Source organism: Ornithorhynchus anatinus, chromosome 1 (genome assembly GCF_004115215.2).
Source record: "Ornithorhynchus anatinus isolate Pmale09 chromosome 1, mOrnAna1.pri.v4, whole genome shotgun sequence".
NCBI lineage: Eukaryota > Metazoa > Chordata > Mammalia > Monotremata > Ornithorhynchidae > Ornithorhynchus > Ornithorhynchus anatinus.
Window position 1 is genome coordinate 148617886 of NC_041728.1, and position 21925 is coordinate 148639810.

Genomic DNA, 21925 nt, shown 5'->3' on the forward strand with positions numbered 1-21925 from the left:
TTCCAGGCCAGAGGAGGACTGCAGGGAGAGGCAGGCAGCAATGTAGACGAGATAGCACTTAGGTATATTAATCAATTAATTGTATTTATTGAGTGCTTACTGTGTGGAAAGAATGTAATCCTATACTCTTTCGCTTCCATTATCTTAAAATAAACGTCTCCCCTTCTCAACTGTACACTCCTTCTGGGCAGTGATTGTTTCTATCGACTCTATTGCTTAGAAGAATGCTCTACATGTAGAATGTGCTCAATAAATAACACAGATCGATTGATACTACTAAAAAAATAAGAGTAAAAAATAATTTCGATCTTACTCAATGGTATTCACCGAGCGCTTCCCGTGTGTGGAGGCAGGGAACGTGTCTTCCAACTCTGTTATATTGCAATATTTGATCATTTTATGGAGGGTTTACTTGGGAAATAAAAATTTCCTGGCAGCCAGGACCCAAGCAATCAATAACAATAGTACTAATAATAATGAAGACCGTGGCATTTTTAAGTGCTACAGCATGCCAGGGCAGATACGGGATAATCAGCTCCCACATGGGGCTGCCAGAATAAGTAGGAGGAGAACAGGTATTGAATCCCCATTTTGCAGAAGGGAACTGAGGCACAGAGATGTTAAATGACTTGCCTAAAATCACACAGCAGACAGCCAGGGATTAGAAACCAGCTTCTCTGACTCCCAGGCCCATGCCCTTTCCACTAGGCCATGCTGCTTCCGTTTAATAGTATTTATTGAACACAGCTGAATCCCGTGGATCTTATAAAAGATTACCAAAGCCGCATTTAGCAGGGAACAAGGGCAAGAAGAGGAGCTGCACCCAGTCTACCTGATCTGGGGAAAGATTATCCGTGGCCCTTAATTCCAACCCTTAACTATCTCCCACCTCTCTCCTCAGGCAAGTAGCACCGAGTGAACAATCAGTTGCTCTCTGCAGCCCTGGCTTGTTTTTAAAATTTGCAAAACAACACAAATTAATTGTTTAAAGTGTTGTGAAATAAAGCATAATTGCTATTTTGTCTCCCAGGGCTTTGTAATTTCATCCTCCTGAGGGTTCCTCCTAATTATAACTCTCCCTGATTTGAGTGGCTAAGCCCCTTCATCGGGGGCACCAGAGTTGGCTCAGATGAGAAGCGAGGCGCGGAATGAGTCTGGTGCCTTAACTCTCCATGTGTTAACATGAAAAGGCAACATAAGTTTGATATAGAAGGACTGCCATCACTTCCAAACTGACTTGGATGTGTAGCAAGGATTCCCCATGTCAGTCAAATATGATTGTGACACATTAATAGTAATCAATAATAATAATGTGGTATTTGTTACATGCTTACTATGTGCCAGACACTGTATTAAGCGCCGGATGGATACAAGACAATCGGGTCAAACACAGTTCCTGACCCTCGTTCAATAGTATTTATTGAGCGCTTACTATGTGCAGAGCACTGTACTAAGTGCTTGGAATATACAATTCGGCAACAGATAGAGACAATCCCTGTCCACTGATGGACTCACAGTCATCGGGCTCACAGTCGTTTTGCAGACGAGGTAACTGAGCCACAGAGAACTGCAAGTGACTTGTCCAAGGTCACACAGCAGACAAGTGGTGGAGGTGGGATTAGAATCCAGGTCCTCCTGACTCCTAGGCCCATGCTCTAGCCACTGAACCTCGCTGCTTCCCCTAACTGCACCCTAAGACCTGGTACAAAAACCGATCCTAAAAAACTGTCGGGCTCACAGGAGCCCGATTGTCACCTCGTCCTCCTCCTCCTCTTCTTCCACCCACTCTGTACTTTCCACCGTTTTTCAGTTAGCAATTCTTATTCAATAGTCTGGGCATATTGCCAGATTTTACACTTTCCTCCCCCTGTGGGTCAGCAGAAGAAAGGTCACCAGACTGTTGAGAGAATAATAATTGTGGCATTTGTTAAGTGCGTTCTACGAGCCAAGCATCAGGGTGGAGAAGAGATCATCAGTTCAGACACGGCGGCTCACATGGAGACTGTAGGGCTTCAGGGGAGGGGGGGGGAACAGATATTTTATCCCCGGTTTACAGATGAGGAAACCAGGGCACAGAGAAGTTAAGCGACTTGTCCAAGGTCACACAGCAGGCAAGTGGCAGAGTTGGGATTAAAACCCAGGTCCTCTGACTCCCAGGCCTGTGCTCTTTCCACTAGGACACGCTGCTTCTCAAGAGGACCAAGGAATCACTACGGGGCTGGAAGAAACCTTGCTAGATCAACTAGACCTTTCCCCTAATTTAGACTGGAAGCTTGTTACAAGTAGGGAATGTATAGGCTAATTCTGCTGTAATAATAATAATAATGGTATTTGTTAAGCACTTACTATTTGCCAAGCACTGTTCTAAGCGCTGGAGTAGATGCATGGTAATCAGGTTGTCCCTTGTGGGGCTCACAGTCTTAATCCCCATTTTACAGATGTGGTAACTGAGGCATAGAGAAGTGAAGTGACTTGCCCAACATCACACAGCAGACAAGTGTGGAGCTGGGATTAGAACCCACGACCTTCTGACTCCCAGGCCCATGCTCTTTCCACTATGCCGTGTCGTATGTACTCTCCCAAGTGCTTAGTACAGTGCTCTGCACATAGTAAGTGCTCAATAAATACCATTGATCGACTGATTACCCAAAACATAGAAGTATTCATTCATTTGCTCATATTTATCGAGCTCTTACTGTGTGCAGCAGAGCACTGCACTAAGCGCTTGGAAAGTACAATTCAGCAATAAAGAGAAACGATCCTTGTCCAAACCGGGCTCACAGTCTAATAATAATAATAATAATGTTGGTATTTGTTAAGCGCTTACTAGGTGCCGAGCACTGTTCTAAGTGCTGGGGTAGTCACAGGGGAATCAGGTTGTCCCACGTGGGGCTCACAGTCTTAATCCCCATTTTCCAGATGAGGTAACTGAGGCACAGAGAAGTTAAGTGACTTGCCCAAAGTCACACAGCCGACAAGTGGCCGAGCCGGGATTCGAACCCATGAACTCCGACTCCAAAGCCCGTGCTCTTTCCACTGAGCCACGCTGCAGTCTAGAAGGGGGGAGGCAGACATCAAAACAAGTAAACAGGCATCGATAGAAATAAATGGGATTATAGATATACACCCATCAAAACAAGTAAACAGGCATTAATAGAAAGAAATAGAATTCTAGATACGTACATATATACACAAGTGCTGCGGGGCAGGAAGGGGGGGAAGAGAAAAGGGAGCGAGTCAAGGTGACATGGAAGGGAGGGGGAACTGAGGAAAAGGGGGGCTTAGTTTGGGAAGGCCTCTTGGAGGAGGTGAGCTTTCAGTAGGGCTTTGAAGGGGGGAAGTGTGCTTGTTTGGTGGATGTGAGGAGGGAGGGCGTTCCAGGCCAGAGGCGGGACACGCGTCGGGGTCGACAGCGGAACGGGCAAGAACGAGGCGCAGTGAGAAGGTTAGCACCAGAGAAGCTGGAGTGTGCGGGCTGGGATGTAGAAGGAGAGAAGAAGGGTGAGGTAAGAGGGGGCAAGGGGATGGAGAGCTTTGAAGCCAAGAGTGAGGAGTTTTTGCTTGATATGGAGGTTGATAGGCGACCACTGGAGATTTTTGAAGAGGGAGGTGACATGCCCAGAACGTTTCTGTCGAAAGATAATCCGGGCAGCAGAGTGAAGTATGGACTGAAGTGGGGAGAGGCAGGAGGTTGGGAGATCAGAAAGGAGGCTGTGCAGTAATCCAGTGGGGATAGGATGAGTGATTGTACTAACGTGGTCGCGGTTTGGATGGAGAGGAAAGGGCAGATCTTGGCAACGTTGTGAAGGTGAGACCGGCAGGTTTTGGTGACAGACTGGATATGGGGGGTGAATGAGAGATTGGAGTCAAGGATGACACCAAGCTTGCGGGCTTGTGAGACGGGAAGGAGGGTTGTGCCGTCCACAGTGACAGAAAAGTCAGGGAGAGGACAGAGTTTGGGAGGGAAGATAAGAAGCTCTGTCTGGAACATGTTGAGTTCTAGGTGGCGGGAGGACATCCAACTAGAGATGTACTGGAGCAAGGAGGAGATACGAGCCTGGAGGGAGGGAGAGAGAATGGGAAGGAGATGCAGATTTGGGTGTCTTCTACATAGTGACGATAGTTGAAGCCGTGGGAGCGAACGTGTTCACCAAGGTGAGTGTAGATGGAGAATAGAAGGGGACCAAGAACTGACCCTTGAGGAACTCCTACAGTTAGGGGATGGGAGGGGGAGGAGGAGCCCACGAAGGGGACTGAGAATGAACAACCAAACAGATGAGGAGAACCGGGAGAGGACAGAGTCAGTGAAGCCAAGGTTGGATAATGTGTCGAGGAGAAGGGGATGGTCCACAGCGTCAAAGGTGGCTGAGAGGTCAAGGAGGAATAAGATGGAGTAGGAGCTGTCGGATTTGGCAAGAAGGACCCTCGAGAGGCCGGTTTCAGTGGAGTGGAGGGGTCGGAAGCCAGACTGGAGGGGGTCCAGGAGAGAGCTTGGAAGAGAGAATTTGAGGCAGAGAATGTAGACGACTGCCTCCAGGAGTTTGGAAAGGAAGAGTAGGAGGGAGATGGGGCAATAACTGGAGGGGGCTCTGGGGTGAAGGGAAAGTTTTTTTTTTGGGGATGGGGGAGATGTGAGCCTGTTTGAAGACAGAAGGGAAGAAGCCATTGGAGAGTGAGCGGTTGAAGATGGAAGTTAAGGAGGGGAAGAGGAAAAGGATGAGAGTTTTTATAGGTTTTTAGAACTATGCCTCCTCTATGTGATTACGGAACAACATATACAAAATTCTCCACAAAAGATGCTCTGCAGACACCTACCTATAGTACTTTATATTGGCTGACAAGGGTGGATTCGGGTATCGTGAAACTGAATTTAAACCTTATATCTTTGTGCTTTTCAAGAGAGGGGTGCCTCAGTAGTATAGCAGATGGTCCTATAAGCCCTACAATCCCCATTAATCGATCCTATTTATTGAGCACTCATTGCATGCAGAGCACTGTACAAAGCACGTGTACAACACAATAATATTCATTCATTCGTTCAATAGTATTTATTGAGCGCTTACTATGTGCAGAGCACTGTACTAAGCGCTTGGAATGTACAAATAGGCAACAGATAGAGACAGTCCCTGCCCTTTGATGGGCTTACGGTCTAATCGAATAACAGACACATTCCCTGCCCACAACGTGCTTACAGTCTAAAGCGGTGGATGTTGGAAAAAGCCCGTTCTGGGGCAGTTCTTTCTCTAGCCATCTAGAGATCTGAGATCTTTGGTACGGCCGCCCCACCCTCCATCCCACTCTAGACTAATTTTAGACTGCAAACTCATTGCGCACAAGGAAAATGTCTACCAGCTCCATTACATGGTACTCCCCAAAGTGCTCTTGCTGCCACTGATGCCTGTCTACTTGTTTTGTTGTCTGTCTCCCCCTTCTAGACTGTGAGCCCGTTGTTGGCTAGGGAATGTCTCTATCTGTTGCTGAATTGTACTTTCCAAGCTCTTAGTACAGCGCTCTGCACCCAGTAAGCGCCCAATAAATACGATTGAATGAATGAATGAATGCTTAGGACAAAGCGCTCGATAAATATGATTGATTGATGGATGGGTCGGTTCCTCTCCCGCCTCACAAGGAAGTCTTCTCTCACTGTACAACATTCCGAGTCGTACACTCATCACCGCGTCAGCCTCCCAGAGCTAAGTCCGAAGAGGAGAAGCGGCCTGGCCTAGTGGAAGGAGCTCCGGCCTGGGAAATCAGATGCCCCGGGTTCTAATCCCCTCTCCTTGGGTGAGTCACTTCACTTCTCTGAGCCTCAGTTCCCTCATCTGCAGAAAGGAGATTCGATACTTATTCTCCCTCCTACTTAGACCGGTTAAGTTATCTACCGCAGTACAGAAGCAGCGTGGCTTAGTGGAAAGAGCCCGAGCTTGGGAGTCAGAGGTTGTGGGTTCTAATCCCGACTCCGCCGCTAGTCAGCTGTGTGACCTTGGGCAAGTCACTTCACTGTGCCTCAGTGACCTCCTCTGTCAAAGGGGGATTAAGACTGTGAGCCCCCTGTGGGACAACCTGATTACCTTGTATCTACCCCAGCGCTTAGAACAGTGCTTGGCACACAGTAAGCGCTTCACAGATACCATCATTTATTTTTATTTTACAGTCCTTGGCACTTAGTAAGTGCTTAACGAATATCGCAACTATGATATATTTCATTTTAAATTGAAATGGAATGCATTGATTTCAATTCAGATGAGACATTGGTTAAACACCAAACCAAATCCTCCAACCTAAGGGCTTTTCCATCAGTAGTTTTCCTCCAATTCAATTGCATTTAAATGTGGAGAATGTATAAAGGGACTAGCTTGTAGTGCTCAGAAACAACTCCATGAGAATATCCCGATGAATATATTTGTATTCATTTCCTTCTAAATTTAATGTATACTAGTCTGACAACCACTTATGCCACTCTTTCTGCACTCAGAACACTTAGCTTTCCTGCACATCAACAATGTCATCTTTAAATGGGTGAATTTAAATGCAAGTCGTCAGCGCAAGCCAAAAAAATCCAGGGAGTACACCGTGACCGACGGTCTTAGACTTTGTATCAGAACATCTTCGTGGGAATAGTCCTCATCATTATCATCATCAATGGTATCTACTGAGCCTTGCCGTGTGCAGAGCACTGTACTAAGCGCTTGGGAGAGAGAGTACAGTATAACAGAGTTGGCAGACACATTCCCTGCCTACAACAAGCTAGCAGCCTAGAGGGACAGACATTAAGATGAAAAACATTATAAAACATAATTTAAAGATATGTACATACGTACATATTCCTGAGGTACAATATGCAGCTCTTAGCATAGATCGCTTGTAAAATTTTTAGGAAACAAATATCTCATGCTTTTCCACAACGCTCAATCAAAATTGGCAGTTACTAAAAAGCAGTTATTACCATTATAGTCAACACTGAGAGGAGCTGCTATCCCTACAAATATGACTTTGTAATTGCTCCCGAGAGGCATTTCTGTGGAATCTGGTTTAAGCAGTGAAATGCAGAAAACAGGGGTCAGAGTTGAGAGGACGAATACATGCTTGAGTTCAGCAAAGAAGTGAAAGAATCTGTTAGGAGGGAAGCATCATGTGCCAGATACTGTACTTAAGCGCTGGGGTGGGTACGAGCAAATTGGGTTGAACACAGTTTCTGGCCCACGTGGGGCTATACAATGTCAATCTCCATTTTACAGATGAGGTAACTGAGGCTCAGAGAAGTTTCGTTACTTGCCCAAGGTCACACAGCAGACAAGTGGCCGAGCCAGGATTACAACACCCAGGGATTGTACTCTCCCAAGCGCTTAGGACATCTTAGACTATAACTCGCTGTGGGCAGGGAACGTGTCTACAAACTCCGTTACATTGTAATTGCCCCAAGCCCTCAGTTACCATGCTCTGCACACCGTAAGCACTCAATAAATACCACTGATTGATTTCCTGCCTCTCGGTGACACCCAAGACTTCTGAGATCATCGTGGCCAAGGAATGTTTCCGTTTATTGTTACATCGTACTCTCCCAAGCGCTTAGTACAGTGTTCTGCACCCAGTAAGTACTCAATGAATACAACTGACTGCCGACTGTCTGAGACACAAAAGGTGATGTGTGCAGAGCTTAAGTGGTCTTCAAAGAGAAGCAGCGTGGCTTGGTGGAAAGAGCCCGGGCTTGGGAGTTAGAAGTCATGGATTCTAATCCCGGCTCTGCCACTTGTCAGCTGTGTGACTTTGGGCCAGTCACTTAACTTCTCTGTGCCTCAGTTACCTCATCTGTCAAATGGGGATGAAGACTGTGAGCCCCCCGTGGGACGACCTGATTCCCCTGTGTCTACCCCAGCGCTTAGAACAGTGCTCTGCACATAGTGAGCGCTTAACAAATACCAACATTATTATTATTATTATTCTCTGTGCCTCAGTTACATCATCTGTCAAATGGGGATTATGACTGGGAGCCCCACGTGGGACAACTTGATCACCTTGTATCCCCCAAGGGTTTAGAACAGTGCTTTGCACATAGTAGGTGCTTAACAAATACCATCATCATTATTATTATTATTAAAGATAGCTCACTGGATAGAGAGAAAGCCTTTTGCCAAGCTTGGAAATGAACTTGAGTTGCTATGGATTCAAGTTCCTCCTTTCTCTGGCAAAACCCCAAAGAGATCAAGTTTAAAAAGCTTATAATTGCTGTTTGTAGGAGGAACAATACAGTCAGTTCTTCTCAAACAATGCCCTGATTAGGGAAGTAAACTTAGTTCAGAACAGGAAGAAGTCTCTGATGAAATATCTACATGTTTAAAAGCCCACCCGATAAGGCACAAGAAACCATCACGGAAAGAAAATAGACTTAACCAAAAGATTTTGCATCAAGGGGAAGTCATTCTCTCCCTTCTTGTTATGGACAGGGGAATTTAGAACGAACTGCCGAGGAAAAGTTCTTACCACTAGTTTGTGCCTCAGATGTGATTTCTTTAGAATTGGAAAAGTACTTACCACTAGTTTGTGCTTCAGCTGTAATTTCTTGGGAATTGGAAGATTTCGAGACCAGCCTCCTGAGGGAACTTCCCATCGCTGCTTCGTCAGGATGGGACGGCAGAACTTCCCAGACTCCCCTACGGGCCGAGCCCCTCCCGGTGAAAACCCTAATTCTCCGCCACACGTCCAACGCCGTCTCCGAAGAAAGCCATCTCGCCACTAGCCAAGTCGAGTCGGAGCAGTGTGAGGGCACATCTCCACATGGCCTCGAGTGCCTCGAGTGGAATTTAGTTCACCCTGACTGATAAAATATTTGCCAAGCCAACCGGGCACTCACCCCACCTCCAAATACATGTCTTCTGAAATCCTCCAACTGCTCTCTGCCTGTTATTTTCCAGCCCCGTCTCTCGCTTCGGTATTCCGGAGAAACTTGGGTGGGGACCTGCCTGTTTGTGTCAGAGGGAGTGTTATTCCGGACTTAATGTATTACAGAGTCACATCCAGCTCACACATCCTCCACACTGTTTCCTCAACCTCAGCTAGTTCTAGGGCACACATGCCGGTTCATACCCTCTAACAGCATTTCTCCTTTCTGGCTAAACTGGTATTGGCACCATTCCTACCTCCTGCAGGCAGAATGCAGAAAGGAACTATTCAACGCCCCGTGTTTGCATCTAATCCTTGCCCTCGTGAAAAAGTAAGATCCCACTTTTCGCGCGGCTGCTTCCGACACCACGCGTTATTCGGAGGGCTCACGTACCCAGGAAAGGAGTCGATGCGGACTGCTCTCCTAGGAAACTATTGTGCTTCTCACGCGAGCTCTTCAAGTAGCCACTCGGATGTCGGGTCTTCAGGACCGGGGGATTTCGAGAATGGCTATTAACGCTAACTGCCGAAGGGCTAAAGCGATTCATTTTATGGAAGATATCTACGGTCACATAATGTCTTTCTTCAAGAACCTCAAGGCTGTGCCGAAAGATTTCTCCCTGTTCAGGTGCTAGGTAAAAGAAATGTGAAATTAGTACATCTCCCCCTGCTTCAGCCCCAATTTCATAGATGAGGAAAGGCAAGAGACTGACCCAATCTTTAGTTCCTGGAGATCGAGGCAATGTCAAATCCAAAAATTGCCTTTGGATCAAAGAACGTAGCAATCAGAACCTAATTAGAATTAGAACCAATTAGAACCAATTAGAACCTAAGCAATCAGCCCACTCGATTGAGAGTGCGAATGGAACTATAAGGTCCTTTCGAAGGGCAGATACCTGACTTTAATTAGCCATTCTCTAGACCGGATTCCTTATATTATAATCAGGGCCCCCATAGTAGGAAAGAGAAGTTTACAACATTGCTTTCTCCCATACTTGGGGAAGTAGCTTTGCCTAATGGAAAGAACACAGACCTGGGAATCAAAAGACCTGATCGGGAGCAGTGTGGCTTAGCGGAAAGAGCAGGGGTTTGGGAGTCAGAGGTCATGGGTTCTAATCCCGGCTCTACCACTTGTCAGCTGTGTGACTGTGAGCACCTCACTTCACTTCTCTGTGCCTCAGTTACCTCATCTGTAAAATGGGGATGAAGACTGTGAGCCCCACATGCGACAACCTGATCACCTTGCATCTGTCCCAGTGCTTGGAACGGTGCTTGCCATATAGTAAGTGCTTAACAAATGCCATTTCTATTGATGCTTGTTTACTTGTTAAGCGCTTCATACAGTGCTCCGCACACAGTAAGCGCTCACTAAATCGTGGCTCAGTGGAAAGAGCTTGGGCTTGGGAGTCAGAGGTCATGGGTTCTAATCCCGGCTCTGCCACTTGTCAGCTGTGTGACTGTGGGCAAGTCACTTAACTTCTCTGTGCCTCATTTAGCTCATCTGTAAAATGGGGATTAAGACTGTAAGCCCCACGAGGGACAACCTGATTATCCTGTATCTCCCCCAGCCGCTTAGAACAGTGCTCTGCACGTAGTGAGTGCTTAACAAATACCAACATTAATAAATATGATTGAATGAAGACCTGGATTCTAATCCCAACCCTGCCACATATTTTTTTAATGGTATTTGTTAAGCACTCACTATGTACCAGGCACTGATCTAAGCGCTGGGATATATACAAGCTAATCGTGTTTGACACGGTCCATGCCCCAAATGGGATTCGCTACTTTAGTCCCCATTTTACAGATGACGTAACTGAGGCTCAGAGGAATTAAATGACCTGCCCAAGGTCACATGGCAGATAAGTGGCAGACCCTGGATTAGAACCCAGGTCCTTCTGCCTCCCAGGTCGATGCTCTACCCATTAGACCACGCTGCTTCACTTGTCTGCTGTGACCTTGAGCAAGTCATTTAAAACCTCTCTGATCCCCATTTTACTCATCTGTAAAATGGGAATTAAATCTTACTCCAGCCTACTTAGACTGTGAGCCCCATGTGGGGCAAACCCTGGGCCTAATGATGTTGTATCTACCCCAGTGCTTACTACAGTGCTTGGCACATCGTAAGTGTTTAACAAACATGATTATTATGTATCGAATATACCTCCCACATGTGCTGTAGATGTTTTGTGCATTGACATGTTGGGTTTTATTAGCATATTTAGGTGCCGCTTCCAGGATCCAGAAACAACTGGTTTAAAGAACCAATAGAGAGACGGGAGTTTGTCTTCTCTTGGTGACAGATTTGGAACCAATCCAGCAACTTTCCTTAACAGTAATCCCACTAAAATGTCCGGTCAAAACTTTTATTCAGTAGAGCTAAAGCCCCTGTGGTAACTATGGGCATTTAGCTGCCAAAGAGCCTGAAATCTTTCAGTCGCCTGGAAGAGAGAGGCCTGTCTGTATGACCACTTTCCAAAATACCTGGCCTGGTGTCGTTTGAATAATTTGCCAGCACATTAACTCGTAGCTATGATTTTTATCCATGGAAACGACTGCTTCTGAACTGAAAGGAAGCCGGCGGTACCTCATTCCCCGCTGAAATTCGGAGATCGTTAAAAGTTTCATTTTACAATTAACACGCCACGTCCTGGAAGTTTCCTACCTGTGGACTGTTACCTTGCTGAGGCTAGTGAACCCTACGGCCTCTGTCAAGGACAGCCAGCACAAGCCGTTATTTTGTTGGCCCGGGTGATAAACTAGAAATTGTTTAGAGCATCGGAATTGCTATTGAGAAGCAGCGTGGCCTAGCGGGTAGAACACGGGCCTCGGAGTAAGAAGCTTCTAGCCCCGGTTCTGCCACCTGCTGTGCGCTGTGTGACCTTGGACAAATCACTTCACTTGTCTGTGCCTCAGTTACCTCATCTGTAAAATGGGGATTAAGACTGTGACTCCCAAGTGGGGCAGGGACTGAGTCCAACTTGATTAGCCTGTATCTACCCCAGTGCTTAGAACAGTGCCTGGCACATAGTAAGTGCTTAACATAGTGAGCCCCACGTGGGACAACCTGATTCCCTTGTGTCTACCCCAGCGCTTAGAACAGTGCTTGGCACATAGTAAGCGCTTAACAAATACCAACATTGTTATTATTATTAACAAATACTATAATAGAGGAGCAGCGTGGCTCAGTGGAAAGAGCACGGGCTTTGGAGTCAGAGGTCATGGGTTCGAATCCCGGCTCGGCCACTTGTCAGCTGGGTGACTGTGGGCAAGTCACTTCACTTCTCGGTGCCTCAGTGACCTCATCTGTAAAATGGGGATGAAGACTGTGAGCCCCACGTGGGACAACCTGATTCCCCTGTGTCTACCCCAGCGCTCAGAACAGTGCTCGGCACATAGTAAGCGCTTAACAAATACCAACATTATTATTATTATAATTATTACTACTATTATTTGAAAGCATATCCCATCCCCGGGGTAAATAGATTAAGCAGTTACCGGGTGCAGAGCACTGTACTAAGCACTTTGGAGGGCACAATACAATCCTAGCAGAGCTAGGATTCAAACCCAGGTCCGAACAGTGCCTGGCCCATAGGAAGTGCTTAACCAATACTATATTTATTACTACTATTCTTTGAAAACATATCCAGTCCCCGGGGTGAATAGATTAAGCAGTTACTGGGTGCAGAGCACTGTACTAAGCACTTTGGAGGGCACAATACAATCCTAGCAGAGCTAAGATTCAAACCCAGGTCCTCGGACCCCCTCCATGCTCTTTCCACTAAGCCAAGCTGCTTCCCTAAAGGGAAGAGAAGGAAGAAGACAGAAGAAAAAGGATAGGAGTGGAGTCAAAGTCAAGCGGTCCTTGTTATTATCCCATTCATGTAATGTAGCTAAACCTTCACAGTAAAGTTGCAGTTTAAAAGGAGAATGTGGAGTGCATATATGAGAATTGTTAGACACGATCCTTCCCGACAAGGAGTTTACAGTCCAGAGAGGATCGTAGAGTCTAAACGGTACCAAGCACTGACCTACGTACTGGGGTAGTTACAAGATACAGACTATTTGTGGAATTTTCCACCTGCACATTGGATATGAAATATCTTGTCAGCCGGCAGTAATAAGACCATGTTTTTTAATCAGAGTCACAGTCTGTAAGCAGGCCAACAAAGTTGACACCTCATGCCAAGTGAAATCCAAACCTAGCTGTCAGGTTCTACCTCTAAACAATTATAATAACAATGTTGGTATTTGTTAAGCGCTTACTAGGTGCAGAGCACTGTTCTAAGCGCTGCGGTCGATCAGGTTGTCCCACATGAGGCTCACGGTTAATCCCCATTTGCAGATGAGGTAACTGAGGCACAGAGAAGTTAAGTGACTTGCCCACAGTCACATATCCAACCACTGTAAAGCAGAGCATGGGGGTGTATGCTTACGTCGAAAGACCCCGTCAAAAGACAGCAGCTGGGGCAATGAGAAGGGCGACGGAATAATAATAATGAATTGTGGTATTTGTTAAGCGCTTATTATATGTCAAACACAGTGGTAGATAAAAGATAATCATGGCTCAGTGGAAAGAGCCCGGGCTTGGGAGTCAGAGGTCATGGGTTCGAATCCTGGCCCTGGCACTTGTCAGCTGTGTGACTGTGGGCAAGTCACTTCACTTCTCGGTGCCTCAGTTACCTCATCTGTAAAATGGGGATTAAGACTGTGAGCCTCAAGTGGGACAACATGATTACCTTGCATCTACCCCAGCGCTTAGAACAGTGCTCTGCACATAGTGAGCGCTTAACAGATATCAACATTATTATTAATCAGGGTCCACCTAGGGCTCACATTCTAAGTAAGACGGAGAAGAGGTATGGAATCCCCATTTTGTAGATGAAGGGACTGAGGCTCAGAGAGGGTAAGTGACTTGCCCAAGGTCACACAGCAGGTAAGAGGCAAAGCTAGGATTCGAATCCAAGTCCTCTGACTCCCTCTTTCCATTAAGCCACGCTGCTTCCCTAAGGGAAGAGAAGAAAGAAGACAGAAGAGAAAGGAAAGGATCGGAGTCAAGAGTCGAGTGGTCCTTATCCCATTCAGGTAATGTAGCTAAACCTTCACAGTAAAGTTACAGTTCGATTTAAAGGAGTGTGGAGCGCACATATTAGTTCTAAACATATATAAATATATGTTATCCTTCGCATTCGACTACGAAAGCACTGACAATGAAGTTGAATGATCGGTGGGTGGGTGGCAGAAAATACCATTATGGGTCTATTATTCTTTCTGTGAAATGAAAAAACTACACCAGCAATAAGAATAAATAGAATAACAGTGGTTTAGGAAGAGCTGCGAGACAAAGCAAGTCACACAGAGCTAGAGAAAACACGCTCCACATTTTTTTTTAGCATAATGACTGCCTCCGGTTCAGCTGGTCACCACAGATGGTCCCTGCCCTGCAGGGTGGAATTCCCTAGTGGGAAATGAATCACAAGTAACCTCTGGGTCCATCAGACTAACAATCAATAAGCCGCTCGCTCGAGCCGGTAGACTCAGCATCCCCCAGAGCCTTACGCCTCTGCTTTCCTCTTTTTTTAAATTCAGAAAGGGAGCATCTATAGTTTATAAGGAGCAATAGGCCACCTCCCCCTTAATAATAATGTTGGTATTTGTTAAGCGCTTACTATGTGCAGAGCACTGTTCTAAGCGCTGGGGGAGATACAGGGGAATCGGGTCGTCCCACGTGAGGCTCACAGTTAATCCTCATTTTACAGATGAGGTAACTGAGGCCCAGAGAAGTGAAGTGACTCGCCCACGGTCCCACAGCTGACAAGCGGCAGAGCCGGGAGTCGAACTCATGACCTCTGACTCCGAAGCCCAGGCTCTTTCCACTGAGCCACGCTCTTCCCAAGTGTCTGGCCTTAATGTCACTCTCTGTGTTATTTAAGTGCTACTCTGTACCAAGCACTGAACTGAGCACTGGGGTAGAGCCAAGATAATCAAGTCGGACACAGTCCCTCTCCTGCAAGGGGCTCACGGTCTAAGTAGGAGGGAATACGGGTATCGAATCCCCATTTTACAGATGAGAAAACGGAGGCATAAAATTAATTCGGGGGTGGGGAGCTGATATATCTGAAAGGTAGCATGGTCTAGTGTAAAGAGCACGGGCCTGGGCGCCAGAGGACCTGGGTTCTAATCCCGACTCCACCCCTTGCTGCTGTGTGAACTTGGGCAAGACACTTAACTTCTAGGTAACTCACACTCCTCATTTGAAAAATGGAGATTAAATCTTGACTCCCTCCTACTTAGACCGTGAGCCCCATGTGAGCCCCAGGGAAAGCATCCAAGCTGATGGTCTTGCATCTGCCCCAGGATTTAGCACAGCCCTTAGCTCATAGTAAGTGCTTAACAAGTACCACTGAAGAAAAAATGATGAGGAACCTGAGACGCAGAGAAATGAAGCGTCTTGCCCAAGGTCACAGTCTGATGCTTGGCAGCGAGCATATGGCAACCTTCTTTCAGAAGCTTGATCCATCCTACATCCCAGTCCTTCCAGGGATTCCCAGTCTCAGTTCCCAATCATTCTGATCCTCGTAACCATTCGTACTCTTGTCTACTACAGCCTCCTAAACCTCACATCAGGGAATCCCGGACTCCTGGTCTCCTTGTCTGGGAATTCAAGGACTCCTGGTTCTGGAAGTACTGCTCCGCGCACAGTAGGCGCTCAATAAATTATGTGGGCAAGTCACTTAACTTCTCTGTGCCTCAGTTCCCTCATCTGTAAAATGGGGATGAAGACTGGGAGCCCCACGTGGGACAACCTGATTCCCCTGTGTCTACCCCAGCGCTTGGAACGGTGCTCGGCACATAGTAAGCGCTTAACAAATACCAACATTATTATTATTATTAAATTGGATTGAACGAATGAAAAATTCAATTCCCTTTAGTGGTCCCTCTCATCCTGGACCACACCTATCCCTACCTTGCACTGATTTAACAAGGAGGAATTTCAAAATCCAGTTTTGCCCAGAAGTAGAACGGGAGAGGTGAAGGCAGAAAGATGAAGCCACCCCACAGAACTGTGAAAATCATCACAGCTCTAGGGCAAGACAACAGTATGAAGAACACGTTTAGACAAAAAGAAGAAATCCTCAACTCTACACTCATAGACACCTGTAGTCCCGTTAAACGGGGTACCATGAAGAAATAATAAGCTCTAAAGATTTAAGTATTTTGAAAGACTCACTTCTGATGCATTATCGTATTCAGCCCAGTGTGTTTGAAAACGCCACAAGTTAACAAAGACCTTAACAGGTGGGAAGCGACCCTGAAGCAGCGTGGCTCAGTGGAAAGAGCCTGGGCTTCGGAGTCACAGGTCATGGGTTCGACTCCCGGCTCTGCCACTTGTCAGCTGTGTGACTGTGGGCGAGTCACTTCGCTTCTCTGTGCCTCGTCTGTAAAATGGGGATTAACTGTGAGCCTCCCGTGGGACAACCTGATTACTCTATATTTCCCCCAGCGCTTAGAACAGTGCTCTGCACATAGTAAGCGCTTAACAAATACCAACATTATTATAGCCTGTTAGAAGGAATTTTAATTTTTCATTCATTCAATCGTATTTATGGAGCGCTTACTGTGTGCAGAGCAGTGCTTCCAGAACCAGGAGTCCTGAATTCCCAGACAAGGAGACCATGCACTCCGAGGGCCTAACTTCCACCGAGGAGGTGGTGGAGAGGACCTTTTAAACCTGGCCCCATCTGAGGAAATGAGGCTTTCCTTAAGGCTTTTTTGAAATAGTCCTGTAAGTAGAAACAATTCAAATAGGAAAAAAAGTGTGAAGGCCTGGCCTATCTGGACTGAGTCGAAGATGGGAAGCGGCCGGTCAACGACTACTTGAGAAGCAGCGTGGCTCAGTGGAAAGAGCCCGGGCTCTGGAGTCAGAGGTCATGGGTTCCAATCCCAGCTGTGTGACTTTGGGCAAGTCACTTCACTTCTCAGTGCCTCAGTTACCTCATCTGTATTATGGGGATTAAGACTGTGAGCCCCACGTGGGACAACCTGATTCCCCTGTGTCTACCCCGGCGCTTAGAACGGTGCTCGGCACATAGTAAGCCCTTAACAAATACCAACATTATTATTATTAACTACTTCCTTTGTGCCTCTCAGCGGGAGAAGGCCTGAGCAAGGAGAGATCAGGCTGTCCATGGGAAGTCTTCTAAAGCCTTAGCTGCAGCAGAGATTGGAGGGAGGGGTGTGGGAGCAACAAGATCACTCAGATAAGAGGAGAGTGAAAAACAAGGGGGGACACTATCTTTCCTCGTGTTCTCGATGGAATAATAACACAGCAGTAGCCCTAGTGACTTGGGACAGTGGAAGTGTCTTTATGAGAACTGCAGAGCAGCAGGAAATAATGAAAAGGAGGTTATACATGTTTGGAAACTGGACAGAATTAGTCATCCTGTTTTCTACCTACTGAAAGGAAGCTTGGGAGCTAGTCTTCGTGCATACTGCGCTCCAAATCATGAAACCTGGGTACGAACATGCGAAGCACATGAAGCCACTAGAGAGCGAGGGAACCAGACTCAGGGTGGAAAAGTCAGAGAAGCTGTGGCCACCAGAAGCTGAGAGGCAGCTGTGGGCCTCGGGCTTCCTCAAAATGTTAGAGAAGCAGCGTGGCTCAGTGGAAAAAGCAGGGGCTTGGGGGGGGGTCAGAGGTCATGGGTTCAAATCCCGGTTCGGCCGCTTGCCAGCTGTGTGACTTTGGGCGAGTCACTTCACCTCTCTGTGCCTCAGTTCCCTCATCTGGAAAATGGGGCTGAAGACGGTGAGCCCCGCGTGGGACAACCTGGTCACCTCGTATCCTCCCCAGCGCTTAGAACAGTGCTTTGCACATAGTAAGCACTTAACGAATGCCGTTATTATTTTAAAATGTTGTCTACGTGGGGCAGTCAACGTTAATGTTAATGCTCCATGGAGAAATAATGCAGCAAAACTTGCTGCTGCAGTGGTTGCAGACACAACCACTGATGCTTGAAATATCGTCCAGGTTTCTGCTTCCTGGGGCGGGTTTTCTAGCACCTACTAGATCTCAATCAGTCGGACAGTAATAACGATGATGGCATGTGTTAAGCATTTATTATGTGCCAAGCACTAAGTACCGAAGTCAGTCGATTGTACTTACTGAGCGCTTTCTGTGTGCAGAGCATTGTTCTAAGCATTTGCGAGAGCACAATATAACAATCGACACGTTCCCTGCCCACAACGAGCTTACAGTCTAGAAGGGAGACCGAGGTTAATATAAATAAAGAAATTAACAGATATGATAATGTTGGTATTTGTTAAGCGCTTACTATGTGCAGAGCGCTGTTCTAAGTGCTGGAGCAGATACAGGGTCATCAGATTGTCCCCCATGAGGCTCACAGTCTTAATCCCCATTTTACAGATGAGGTAACTGAGGCACAGAGAAGTTAAGTGACTTGCCAAGTGCTAATAATAATAACGATGGTATTTGTTAAGCACTTTCTATGGGTGAAGCACTGTTCTAAGTGATGGGGTAGACGCAAGGTAATCAGGTTGGACACAGTCCCTGTCCCACACTGGGCTCACAGTCTCAATTCCCATTTTACAGATGAGGTAGCCGAGGCACGAGAAGTTAAGTGACTTGCCCGAGGTCACACAGCAGACAAGTGGCGGAGCCGGGATTAGAACCCAGGCCGTTCTGACTCACAGGCCCATGCTCTATCCGCTAGGCCCTGCTGCTTCTGCTGCGGGGTTGGGAGGGGAGATGAATAAAAGGAGCAAGTCAAGGTGACACAGAACCGAGAGGGAGAAGAAGAAAGGAAGGCTTAGTCAAGGAAGGCCTCTTGGAGGAGATAAAAATTGTGGTATTGGTTAAGCGCTTACTATATGCAAAGCACGGTTCTAAGCGCTGGGGGATACAAGGTGATCAGGTTGTCCCACATGGGGCTCACAGTTTTTTAATCCCCATTTGACAGATGAGGTAACTGAGGCCCGGAGAAGTTAAGTGACTTGCCCAAGGTCACACAGCTGACTAGCGGCGGAGCCGGGATTAGAACCCGTGCCCCCTGACTCCCAAGCCCCCGCTCTTTCCACTGAGCCACGCTCCTTCTCGAGGAGATGTGCCTTCAATAAGGTTTTGAAGCAGGGCAGGGTAATTGTCTGTCTAATACGAGGAGGGATCGGGCTCCGAGCCAGAGGTGAGACGTGGCGAGGGGCCAGTGGCGAGATAGACGAGATCGAGGTACAGTGAGAAGGTTAGCATTAGAGGAGTGAAGTGTGCGGGCTGGATTATAGTAGGAGAGTAGCAAGGTGAGGGAGGAAGGGGCAAGTTGATTGACTACTTTAAAGCCAAATGTAAGGCGTTGCCGATTAATGCGGAGGCGGACAAGTAGCCACTGGAGTTTCTTGAGGAGTGGTTAGAACGTTTTTGTGGAAAAGGACAAGGTGATTGCTTTAAAACCAAATGTAAGGAGTTTGTGATTAACGCGGAGGCGGACAAGTAGCCGCTGGAGTTTCTTGAGGAGTGGTTTGAACGTTTTTGTAGAAAAGGACAAGTGATTGCTTTAAAACCAAATGTAAGGAGTTTGTGATTAACGCGGAGGCGGACAAGTAGCCGCTGCAGTTTCTTGAGGAGTGGTTTGAACGTTTTTGTAGAAAAATGATCCGGGCAGGAGAGTGAAGGTGGACTGGAGTGGGAAGAGACAAGAGCCTGGGAGGTCAGCAAGGAGACTGATACAGTAATCAAGGCGGGGAGGATAAGTAATTGGATTAACATGGTAATAATAATAATAATGGTGATATTTGCTTACTGTGTGCCAAGCACTGTTCTAAGTGCTGGGGTAGATACAAGGTTGTCCCACGTGGGACTCATAGTGTCAATCCCCATTTTAGAGATGAGGTAACTGAGGCACAGAGAAGTTAAGTGGCTTGCCCAAGGCCCCACAGCAGACAAGCGGTAAAGCCAGGATTAGAACCCACGCCCTCTGGCTCCCAAGCCCACGGTCTTTCCACTAAGCCACGCCGTAGCAGTTGGATGGAGAGGAAAGGGCGGATATTTTAGCGATGTTCGACCGCGCTTGAAAAGCGCAGGCTAGAGCCTGGCTTTAAAATCTTTCCTGGATTTTTAAGATAGTCAAAGAAATACGGAATCGGAACTATCTTGAGAGATTTCTATGCACCCCACGGTCTCAGGAAGGACGACACCTAAACATCTGCTACAAGATCTTACAAATCTCCGGAGATAGAGGTTCTATATTGCATCCCACTGCTGCTACGGCCAAAAAATCAACACAGTCATCGTACTAACTTAAATACTTCCTGCATCGGGGAGAGGCCCTCTTGCCCTGTTCCAAATTAAAGCTGCTCCCCTCTCTTCCACACTATCCTATCCCCCCCTTGCTTGAATCCCCATTCACCCTTTTCTCCTCCAACAGCGTGGCTCAGTGGAAAGAGCACGGACTTGGGAGTCGGAGGTCACGGGTTCGAATCCCGTCTCTGCCACTTGTCAGCTGCGTGACTGTGGGCGAGTCACTTCACTTCTCTGTGCCTCGGTTCCCTCATCGGTAAAATGGGGATGAAGACTGTGAGCGCCACGTGGGACGACCTGATGACCCTGTATCTCCCCCAGCGCTTAGAACAGTGCTCTGCACACAGTAAGCGCTTAACAAATACCAACGTTATTAAAGCAACTTGCCCGAGGCCATACAGCAGACAGTGGCAGAGCCGGGGTTAGAACCCGTGACCTCCCGACTCCCTGGCCCGTGCTCTATCCACTACACCACGCTGCTTCCAGACAGAGTCACCCCCTCCGGCCTGACCCTAACCCTTAGCCATGATAACGTCACAAGGGACATAACCAAGCTCCTCAAACTCTGCTTCTGGAAGCTCAGCCCGACGGGCTGGATTTGTGGAATTTGCCCCGACTACTAGGGGGAGGTAGTCCAACCCTATCTAATAACTTTTGGTTGCCCTAACTAGAGTTTTCACGTGCACAAGAATTTTCACCCACTGGCAGATAAATTAAATGCACCCCCTTTTTTTTAATGGTATTTGTCAAGTGCTGATCGGGTGCTCGGCGCTGTACTAAGCACTGGGGTAGATACAGGCCAGTCAGATGGAAGGAGTCCAGGTCCCCCTTTGGGGCTTACAGTCTTAATCCCCATTTTGCAGATGAGGTCACTGAGGCAAAGAGAAGTGAAATGATTTGTCCAAGGTCACGCAGCAGACAAGCGGCGGAGCCAGGTGAAAGAATCCAGATCCTTCGGACTCCCAGGCCCGTGCTCTATCCACTAGGCCACACAGCTTCTCGCTGCCTTCCCGGGACCTCACCCCCTTCCTACCTACCTGCCTACCCCACAACGCAGGGGGAAAGTTAAGGAGGTTGGCCGAAATAGCCAGCAAGTCAGGTTCAGATCCAGTCGGTCAATCGATCGGTGGTATTAATGGAGCAATTACCTTGTGCAGAGCACTACACTACGCACACAGGATAGTTCAATACAACACAGTTTTGTGGGGGGGTTTGTTTGTTTGTCTAATGGTATTTATTCGAATATTTTATTATTATTATCATTTAGTTCGAATCCCAGCTCTGCCACCTGTCAGCTGTGTGACTGTGGGCAAGTCACTTCACTTCTCTGGGCCTCAGTTACCTCATCTGTAAAATGGGGATGAAGACTGTGAGCCCCACGTGGGACAACTTGATTCCCCTGTGTCTCCCCCGGCGCTTAGAACAGTGCTCTGCACGTAGTAAGCGCTTAACAAATACCAGCATCATTATTATTATTATTATTATTTATTAAGTGTTTACTATGTGCCAGGCACTATACTAAACACTGTGGTAGATGCAAGCTAATTAGGTTGGACACAGTCCCTGTCCCGCTTGAGCCTCCTAGCGTGGCTCAGTGAAAAGAGCCCAGGCTTGGGAGTCAGAGGTCATGGGTTCTAATCCCAGCTCCGCCACTTGCCAGCTGTGTGACTTTGGGCAAGTCACTTCACTTCTCTGTGCCTCAGATACCTCATCTGTAAAAGGGGGATTAAAACT

The 21925-nt window shown here is 47.2% G+C and overlaps 1 protein-coding gene across 2 annotated transcripts in view; it reads right to left on the reverse strand.

Moving 5' to 3' along the window:
- The window catches only part of MCF2L2 (MCF.2 cell line derived transforming sequence-like 2), a 482616-nt gene that overhangs the window by 443945 nt on the left and 16746 nt on the right, over nucleotides 1–21925 (reverse strand). Inside the window, exon 1 of one of the 2 annotated variants that reach the window (XM_029058038.1) lies at nucleotides 8533–8935. The exons of the other annotated variant lie outside the window; for it this stretch is intronic. Within the exon in view, the coding sequence (XP_028913871.1) occupies nucleotides 8533–8608 (76 nt within the window). The 5' untranslated portion in view covers nucleotides 8609–8935. Of the gene's footprint in view, nucleotides 1–8532; nucleotides 8936–21925 lie in introns of those variants that run through there. 2 annotated transcript variants of the gene reach the window in all.